At 38.2% G+C, this 10629-nt stretch overlaps 1 protein-coding gene across 1 annotated transcript in view; it reads left to right on the top strand.

Moving 5' to 3' along the window:
* Positions 1 to 262: 262 nt before the first annotated feature.
* Positions 263 to 10629, top strand: part of syne3 (spectrin repeat containing, nuclear envelope family member 3) — a 65889-nt gene continuing 55522 nt past the window's right edge. Inside the window, exons 1-6 of the mRNA XM_040137835.1 lie at positions 263 to 395; positions 2242 to 2399; positions 3652 to 3824; positions 5563 to 5872; positions 8722 to 8877; positions 9879 to 10238. Coding sequence (XP_039993769.1) covers positions 2256 to 2399; positions 3652 to 3824; positions 5563 to 5872; positions 8722 to 8877; positions 9879 to 10238 — 1143 coding nt within the window. The 5' untranslated portion in view covers positions 263 to 395; positions 2242 to 2255. The remainder of the gene's footprint in view (positions 396 to 2241; positions 2400 to 3651; positions 3825 to 5562; positions 5873 to 8721; positions 8878 to 9878; positions 10239 to 10629) is intronic.

A 10629-nucleotide genomic window follows, 5' to 3' on the forward strand; every position in this document is an offset into this window, starting at 1 on the left:
TGTAATTTTATAATATTTTGTTTATTTTGTTATTATACTACCCTCAGCACCTTTGTTTCATTTGTTGAGGAAGCCATGAAATGCATCACTTTTTAAAAAATTATTTTTACATTTGAAACGTGCTGTATTGTATTTAATCAGTTTCTGCGTAAGCTGCAATTTCCCTGAAAACTTAAAGTTTTGTTTAGTAGTTAACGAAGGTTACCTTTTCTGTTGTATTATCGGGTCGTCTTGTAGTATACAATGGGTACTTGAAGGCAGCATGACAGGCTGCATGTTGACTCCAGCCCCCGGCGGCCTGGGCTCTACTTCCTGCCTGCCATAACTTTGCTGTACACAACACAGCAGGACAACATTTGCACTAGCGACCCATCTCACCTGATGAACAAAAAGCCGTAAGTGATTTTTATTTTGTTTTCTTATCATGCCGAACTTAGCCAATAAATCTGCACCGTTGTCTAGCTAGCTTAATGATCATAGGCCTACCTCTACTTACACACACTGATAACTCCCTGTATTCTCTCCTGTTTACAGCAGCTCTACATTGGAACACTGTACTATAATGAGCTGCGTAGATCTACTGTTTACGTAGATGTTATGGGTTTGTTGTCTTTTGTGGCCGGGCATAACGTTGAATCCTCACCTCTTACATTAGTGTAGCTCGTTAATACCAGACATCAAGAGTCCTTGACTTAAAGCACGGTAACGGCAAGTAGCATGGCAAGTAAGCAAAAAGACTGAATATTAGCGCCTTGGATTAAAGTTAAGGTTAATGCGAGTTTACAACACGAGCCTTCAAACTGAGGAAGGAGGGGCTTCACTGTCTCTTACGCTGCTGCAGTATGTTGGGAGTTTGTTACAGCTAAAGTGAAGGAGAAAAAAAGTGAAAAAGAAATACAACTTCCGAATTGGTACCAAGATGCAAGTTCCAAATTAGCTGTTGCGCTAACGCTGGCACATTTACATGGTTTTAAACTTGTTAATTTTTGGTTAATGTGCATCGTCATTGCAAATGAACATGGTGGGAAAAAAACCCCACAAAAAAATGAGTCATAAATTCAAAGAGATTTCCTGCTAGTTCCCTTGTACATTCGATTGTCAGATAAATGACAAAGTTCTATTAACTATGAAAACGTTAGATAAAGAAATTTGAAAAAGGAAAAAAAAACCTGCAGTCAAGCTCTATGTACTATATTTAAGTGCTAGCATGAGAATTTCTATTCTTTTAAGTGTAAAGAAAAGCTTCATATGTTTGTTTTTTTAAAGCTTTCAGTAAGGACAGGGAGTTCTAAATATCTCCACGAGTCTGAGGCAAAACAAGCAGATTTTGGGTAGGATGAATGTTGTGGTGGGGAGAAATTAGTCATTCAGGAAAATGGCCCATGCCGTCCGAGTTTTATTTTCCCTCTAAGATATGATGTGGTGCCTCCGTGCTCCTGCAGTGCCCGGGCTCCTCCCTCCCATACATTTTAATTCAGACTCTTGACTACCTCTGTCATTGTGTTCGTCTAGGTTTTTCGTTCCCTGCTGCATCACCTGAGGGCAGACTGACTTTTCTGCAAAATGCAGTACTAGACCTGCTCGTCTTTCTTGTCACAGGGTGCATGTTTAGGAGTCATGAGCAGTTCCGCACCAAAGATTTTTTTTAATTAATCTGGCCCAGTCATCCTCTCATGATCCCTGAGATTCATCTCACGACCCTTATGGAGATCTTAACTCCCAAATTAAGCACTGGAATCTGGAAAGGTGGTTTCTTTAGGCCTACAGCCATTGAATAACCAGTCACAAAAAGAGTGCCTGCTGGTTTTCATCATACAAACCTCAGTTTTGTTAAATTATTATTTTTTTATTTTTATGGAGAGATTTTCTTTTCTCTATAGTATGTCTCTTGGCCTTGTTCATATCATTTTAACCGGTAGTTAAGCAATTTAGTATTGCATTTCCAGAGAGCTGGGGACACACAAGAGAAACATTTTTTTTGAAGAAAGGTCGAAATCGAAGCAGGAAAAAAAAAAAAAAAAAGATATCCTGGCTTTTCATTCTCTGGTATATGGGGCAAGCTCCAAAAACACTGGATCTTACATTTCCCATGATGCAACCAATATCATCTTTTTGTTAGACTATGCCTACCTTGTAAACACCCATGTCTTTTAAAACTTCACGCTCCTGGTTTATACCATACTCACATAGGCAAATTAAGAGCCTGCTGATACAGAGTCTGACTGCTGTTCTTCTTTTCAGGCCTGCAACTGATCATGACACAGCAGGAGCAGCAGGAGTTCATGGAGAGCCTGGAAGCGGCCCTCTCCTGGATGCAGGCCATCCAGGAGAGGCTGAAGGCCAATGACAATACCCAGGGGCCCCGTGATGCCCTGGAGGCCCGACTCAGGGAGACAGAGGTGAGATACTTCACTTACCATTTGACCCTTCATCTTTGACCCCCTGCTACTACTTTAGTACTATGTCATTAGACTGCAGAATGGAGACAGTTGCAGTTTTTGGTACTTGAGGAGGGTACAGTATCTGTGCATCTCTTTTTATGGCAACTTTTTATTGACATTCTAGTAGATACACCAACAAATCAAGAAATGACACTGTGGACACATCAAAACCTAAATTCTATACAGTATGTCCTCAGTCATAAGACAGTGAATAAAACACACAGCTCAGTACTAATACAATTCCTTCAGAAACCAAGTATCTGATTCTTAAAGAGTGTGATATTTTAAATATTTTTTAAAAATATTTTTTTTAATTTAAAATACATTTTAAATTAATAAATTAATTTTAATAATTTAAAGTATTGCACTTTCTTGGATATAGAGGGTACAACTCTTCAATTTTCAGTGTTTTGTGTATTTTAAATCTGTTTCCTTTGTAAAAACTTTGTGAATACATAATTGTCTTTACATTAAGTAATATCCATATTCATGTTCATATGTATGTTATTAGAATGAAGCATGAAATGGTTAAAACAAAATCACAAAAATGTTTACGTAATGCCTCTTAATATACAATTGCTTCAGAAAGTATTCAGTATTTAGGCATACTTTATTATGTTGTAGATTTAATTTAATTTCCATGTCTGCCCATCAGTCTAGACTCAATAATCCATAATGACAAGGAGCATTATTTTTGTATATTTATTCAAATTTATATAAGGTTCACACTGCACGTCAGGACAAAATTTTTGTCATTACCTTTGCCTTTAATGCAAATCTCTAAGTCCTCAAGAGTCTTAAATAAAATTTCTCAAGTGGGATTTTTTTTGTTCATCAGATAATGACACGTTTATGATCTCCTTTGGGGAAATTGGGTCTTTGGTGCAACAAAAAGGTTAGATATCAAAATTTGAATTTAGGAGAATTGAAAATAAAATAACTTCCAACATGTTTACTCTCTTCTGTCAAAGATAGGCAAAAAAAAGGGATAAAAAATGAAAGGGGTTAATGGGAAATGCAGTCTTATTTTTGAGAAGTATTACCACTAAGGATAGATGTTGTGTAAGAAGGCTGCCACTGTATTAATCATCTCAACAAATTGTAATTTGAGTAATTGTACCATTTAACCATATAATTACTTTTACAGGTACACAATATAAACATTTATTTGGACTAAAATAATACTCCCTTTGCCCTTCTGAATGTGTAGAAAATCCATCAATCGGAGCATGAAGGTCGTGTAAAAATGGACATGGCGCTGGTGGCAGCCGAGAACCTTTTACAGAGCGGAGATGAAGAGCTGAGGAACCACACCCACACTAAGCTCAAAGGTCTGAAAAGCCTGTGGGAAGAGACCTGCACCTACATCATCCATTGTCACAGGTGGTGCTCTACTCACTCCAGATTCAGTTACGTCACTTCAGGTGTACTTTTTGCATAGTGATTTGTAGGTGTTTGATACTGACAGCAACTTTGTCTAGATTCACAGTTCAGCCTTTAATGCTGTGTTTTGAATAGCTTTGGATGTGTGCTTTCAGATAATTGTTCCACGCCTGAATCATCAAAATTGCCGAAAAGCTACGTGCACATACAGCATCAAAAATATTGAATGAATTTGAAAGCTGTATTTGTATTAACATCAACACTGAATTGAGGGATTTCCCCAAATATTATACAGAGCACTGTTTGGGGTTCTTTCCATTGTACCTCATCTTTATGGTGCAAATGCTAACTCAGCCAAACCGTGAAATCCCTGGCAATTTTTTTTAGGTGATTGATTCAATTATTATCGTGGTGATGCTTACAGATTATGATGTTACTGCCAGGTTGCAGCCAACAAAAGTATTATATAAATAAAATTTAAGTTTAAAAGTTTAATAATAGTGAAAATGCCCATCACTTTCCCGGAGCTATAGGTGACATGTTGGGACTTGCTTGTTTTGTCCAACCAACAGTCCAAAACCCAAAGATATTCAGTATACCATTATGTAAAAACAATATAAAATCTTACATTAGAGAAGCTACAATAAGATAATGTTTTCCATTTTTTTTATTTGATAAGGGCCCTAAATAAATTAATTATCAAATTGGATTAATTGATTACTTGACTAATTATTTTAGCACATAAATGTCACAGTGTTAGAAGGACTTGAAACCAGACCCCATGTTCAGCTATTTTATGTACCAAGAAGCAATATCAAGGCAGCAGTATATAACTGGAATATTTATAGGCTGTGGTTAATTATAATAAATTAACTGCATTTCAAAAGTTTGTCAAAACAATCTTAACTCTAGGTCCACTTAATACCTTCTCATTAATAGCTTTTTAATTCCATAGCTATCAACCACATCTCATCAGAGGATGGAGTTGGCTCAGTCATTTGTTCATGCAATACCAATTGGTCGTCCATGGACTTCTGAGCCATCTCCGTGACAACAGAACAGACTGAGATGAGGTTGAAAACTCTAGGGGGGGAAAAAAAAAAGTGTGGACCCTGAGTTGAGTTTTGTCAAACTACTCCAGTGTTGAGAATGAACCTTCATGCTCCATTTATAGCTTGATAAATTTGATTTATATGTAAATAATGCAATAGTACTATAGTACCGTGTACAGTGAATATGAGTTAAATTGATTTTAGTGTATTTAGGAACAGTATTTTCATCCTCAGTTCATATTGGAGGTCAACAGCAAGTCATTAGCAATAATGTCTGAAATGATTAACTACATTGCTAAATGTACCACAGTGTTGCATAGATATGGTTAATTACTTTTAATTAGTTTTGACTGATAGCACATCATTTAATTAGGGAAATATCTCACTTTTTATTTTGATAACATCAGCTAGCTTGCTGGGAGCTGTGTCTTATCAGCCACTTATCAACATGTTGTTGTTGACTTATCTAAATTGCTAGTGGTTTGTAATTTCATTTAAATCATAGATGCTTTACTCAGGAGTACATTCCGGACTAATTAGATAATTAATTAAGTAGGTAGTGTAATAAGACCCAGTTTTTCCAAAAAGGGACTTTAATTACAAACATGTTCATGTGAACACTGTTGAAACATAAACACAAATTGTTGATACAAAGTATTCCTTGTGTTGTTTCACCTCACACCCAGTCGGATCGAGTGGGTGTGGCTCCACTGGAGCGAGTACCTTAAAGCTTACGAAGAGTTTGAGCTGTGGCTGACAAGGCAGCAGCGTAGCCTGGATGTTGGGGTGGAGCTGCAGCTGGGGGTGAAGGAGAAGCTTTGGCAGGTGGACCAGCAGAGGGTGGTGGTGAGCGACATCCACGGCCAGGCGGCGCTGTTGGAGAGGCTGCTGGATGAGGCTGCCGCACTGCACAACAGAACCCAGGACCCCAGTGTGGAGCCCCAAGTCCAGGAGAGGCTGCAGGAGGCCTACAATGATGTCAGGGACAAAGCTGAGGTGAGCTTCTCATTAATACGGTCTGACTCTCCTGCACTCTTCACTACAGCCAGTAGTTGAACATATTCACACTTTGAATATACTTGTGCAAAGTGTCCCACGGGGCGTGTGAGAGGTGCAATAGCACAACTGGTTGCACATGCATGAGGAAAACAAAAGCAAAATGAAATCAGTGTAAAAAATGTTACACACATCAGTGCCTCAGGACATAAATGTGGTTTTACCATATCCATTTAAAAGTGTGTTCCATCAAGGCTGGATAAAACAGATCTAAGTAACCGTTTTTATTATGAATTAATCTTGTGACTATTTAATTTTGAAAAATGCCCATCTCAGCCTCACAATGACATTAGCAACTTTCAAATAGCTTGTTTGACTCAAACAGCAGTCCTAAACCCAAAGATAATGTAAATCCTCACGCTGGAGAAGATGGAATTCATTAATTGACCTATTATTTCATTACTATTGCTAAGTTAGCAAGGAAAGTTACTTTTGTGCAATTCATTCTATGCATGGTGAATCCATCTCGTGTAGTTCTGCCATTCATAAAAATGCCAGCATGAGAGCAAACTGTCATAAAACATTTGTTGTTGTTTTTTGAGTTGATGTAACCTTTTTTTTTTTTTTTTAAAAACACTAGCAAGTTAGGAGCCAAGATAATTTCCATAATACTGAGGTAGATGTGCATAAAACTAACAAACAGATAAACTATAAGGCTTTGCATAGAACTGTTTTTGTGTGTGGGAAGCTGCTTAGTATCCATAGTGTCCATAGGCTGGATTAACCTCTGAAGGAGTCTTGGGGTAAAAATTTGTTGTTGGGCCGCTGTTGAAACACCTCTGGCGCTGGTACTTTAGGCAGGTATAAGTATGTACTCTATCCTCTCTCCTCCAAGTTCCATTACAGTTCACGCAGCACATTACAGTATAAGCAGCAGCTTCATTTTTGACCCTAAAACCAACCACTACTTCTATTCTGAAATTGTGCCAGTTAGTTTCATTGAATTTCAGTAAACATGACTTTACTGAAGAGTATGCAGCATGTGAGCAAATAAACTAAAATAATAAAGGTCTTAAAATCAGATTTTGAAACAGAGCCCATCTACAAGACAGAGCCAAAAGATTAGGTCATAATATAGGACCTGTGTTAACTGATATTGTACTTTCATTTTCTAAATTAATAAAAGTATGTGTAATTAATTGACATGCAGTTATCCTGCTACATTTGGGGCCTCTGAGACGTCTGTGTTTCAAGCTAGAAAAAAAACAGATGACTTGTTAATGTAGTTAACTGTTTGTTTTAATGTTTTATCACAGCATAGCATATACCTCATCAAGCTGCCTTTGCATAATGTACTGTACCACACAACATGAACTTGAACTGGAGCAGTTATGAGCCATAACAGTGCTGTTAGTTTGTGCACATGCATGTCAGTGATAAGGGTCTTGCACAAGTTTGGACAGAGCCTTATACCCAGTTCTGCCTATGCTAATGCAAAGGATGTACAGTACATGGGCTTGTGGCTTATGTAAACGGTGCACAGAGCAGCCAGTAGAATGTGTTTAGAATAATACTCTAAAAGCAAATAGCAAAAGAGCATAGAAGTCGAGGAAATGAAAAGAACTAACCATACACTCAAAGAAAGAAAATTAAATTGAACCATGAAATGAAAACATTTTAATCCTCTTGAGTAATACAAAAGAGAAGTCCTTTGTTTGAAAAAAGGAACAGCTTTTTTGTAACAGGAAGTGCAGGCCTTGAAAAACACTTGCAGTTGCAATAGCAGTGGGTTGAAATTAAAAGTGACTTTCGTTATTCTCTCATTCTTTTTCTTCCCAACCAGAACCGCCACACGCACAGGTACACATACATACACTTACATACATGAAGATATTGATCTGCTAAGTTTAAGAGTATGTTTTGTGGAGCATCAAAGGGAACAAAAATTGTGGCCCTAAGGTCAAATGGCTGAAATGTTTTCACCGAAATCATGGTGTGGGGTCGGCTATTTAGTCGGTTGTATGCATGAATGTGTTGGTGGGATTTGCAATGTATTGATATTGGGTTGCATTTTGAATCAAAGTAAGCATACAGTATTTGTGAATAATTTATGGCAACATATGAGTGAGCCCTTAATTTACATTAACAGCATGGATTTTGAACTTAAATGCATGTTTACTTCTTCACTTTACTCTTTCTTTGAGCAGACATAAAATTGAGGTAAATGAAAAAGATGGTAATATTTATTCTGTGCATCTATAATCAGACAGACACTTCAAAGGAAGACAAAAGTTTAATGTTTATTGAATTTCAGACAGGAATCATTTACATTCAGGGTAGAGATACAGTTGGATTAGTCAACATTCACAAATCATGTAGGCTGCTTTTCTCCTCCATGAGCCACACAATGAAGCTGCTTCCTCTTTCTTTTCAGACAGCTCTTTCAAATGTCAGTCAGATTTAACCACACACCCACGCCAGTCTTTACCTACATCATGCATTCTCGAGAACAAACCAGTCTGCTGGTAAAGCTGTGCTTCTGATTCCAAATGGGAGAGTTGTGATTTAAATAATGCTGTGTTTTAAGGTATAATGTTCCCTGGAAGCACCTCCTACCTGTGAACTGGCTCTTTTTAGTAGTCTGTGTTCTTGTTGTCGAAAATTTCACTGTGTAGTTGAGGTAAAAGATAGCGGAAAGTTTCACAGGAGAATACCAATTAACATTCATATTCAAGCTCCACGCTCAGATACCCAAATGTGAAGTCTGTGATGTGTGCTGAAAAATCTTCATTCATTTTGAACAGTGTGATGCCAAAAATTACCACAAGGTGTGTCTCCTGCTGTGCTAGGAGCGTCTGTCGCTGCTTCAGAAGATTGCTGAGGAGCACCAGACGTACCAAGGCTGTGTTCAGAGGTTCCAGTCCTGGCTGCTGTCAAAAACCAAGGAGATAACTGATCTGATGGAGAGGGAGGATACAGCTGAGAACAAGCTCAAAGCCTTACAAGTGAGACTCACTGAAACTGAATTAAAAAGCTGCGGTTGATGTCACCATATTCATAGTCCCAAAACCTGTCTGTTATTTTCAGCAGTGGAGAAGGCATAATAAGGGAGAGGTAGAGTTTGAGTAACTATTCTCAGCTGTGCAACATGTACTTTTGTACTTTACAGATACCAACCAAACGAAAAGTAGATATAAAAATCTTCGTTGGTAAATGGTGCCAATGCAGCAAAACATCATAAGAGAGTAAATGAATGGATACCATACAATAAGTGTGGTCTGTGGCATTAGTGGTGACACCAGAACTTGTTGGGTTGCAAAGAAATGGAAAGCATACTGTATATAACATTGGAGTATAACAAATGTGAGTCCATTCTGTTCTGTCCCAAAACCCACTGCTAATTCTCAGTATATTGCTCGGATGATTTATGTTTTTATTTGAGTGTGATATTCCAACTGCTGTGCACTCATAATAAATATATTAAAAATAAATAAATTTAATTAGATACTTTAAAACTAAAAAATAAATAAATAGAAAATTTAAAGTTGAAAAATTTGGTTGCGTAGTGACTGTTAGTGGAGCAGGAAAAGCAGGAAAGCAGGAAATTTTATATATAGGGGACCATGTATAATATTAAACATAAATGTTACCATGTGATGTATTATATCAGAGTTAGCCTACAGTTAAAGCTTTTACATGTTACAATAAGATTCATTTAAAAGCCTTTTTTGAAATAGTGCAATTCAATTTTGCTAAATTAGTTACCGTGGAAATAGTTGTGAAAATTTCATTTTCCAGTGGCCTAACCCTTCCAGTACCTTGCTTACTTTTATTTTGAGGCATTTGCAGGGTGGCTTTTATTTGTTTGTAAGAGTTTCAGTGGCTACACATTTTTAATATTACAGTAAAATCCTTATGATTTGAAACCAAGTTGTATTATATTTTTTATGTATCTTGGTAATCCAAGCCAGCATTTGTAATGTTTCTACTTCTGCCCCTGTGCCAGGCTCTGGACGACAGTGTGGCCAGCGAGGAGAGGACCCTTCAGCATATTGAGGGTGTGGCAGAGGCAGTGAGGAGCAGCACCTCTCCTGCGGGGGCGGAGGTGGTGGTGGAGGAGGCTGAGGAGCTGAGGCTGGGCTGGCAGAGGCTGAGGCAGGCCCTATGTGAGGCTGAGGAGGGCCTGCGCTCCAGCCTGGACTCCCACAGTCAGTACATGGCCAGGTGCCAGCGGCTCGGAGAAGACATCGACCGCCTCAGGGTGCTATTGCAGGGGCTGGACCAGCAGCTGGTGGAGGGCCGTGAGGCTGGGGACTGCACTGACTGCACTGAGGAGCAGATGGTGGGCCAGTGGAGGAAATACACGGTAGGTTCTTGTAAATATATCAGCAGTATTATACCGGTTGGTAGAAATGTAGTCAGGATGCAGGAAAGTCATTCTTATTGTGGTCCTGGATGGCTACTCAAGTGAAGTACTCATATCTGGCATTTAATTCTCATTCGTTGTCAGATGAACTTGTAATACGAACCCACCAGACCAGGAGGTGAACTTTTCAGTGGCATTTCAGGAGATATTCAGTCAATGTCAGGTGGATGTACAGTATGAATGTATAAGAAATATGACTTACACTAATGTAGTGTGTGAGAATTCTGTAAAACTCACAACAGGCAATGTAAGATCCAACATTGTACATCATTTCATTTTTTCAGGAGTGCTGTTCAGCATTACACTGGTGGCTCATTATTATACTTATTAT

The sequence above is a fragment of the Xiphias gladius genome, chromosome 10, assembly GCF_016859285.1.
Source record: "Xiphias gladius isolate SHS-SW01 ecotype Sanya breed wild chromosome 10, ASM1685928v1, whole genome shotgun sequence".
Taxonomy (NCBI): domain Eukaryota; kingdom Metazoa; phylum Chordata; class Actinopteri; order Istiophoriformes; family Xiphiidae; genus Xiphias; species Xiphias gladius.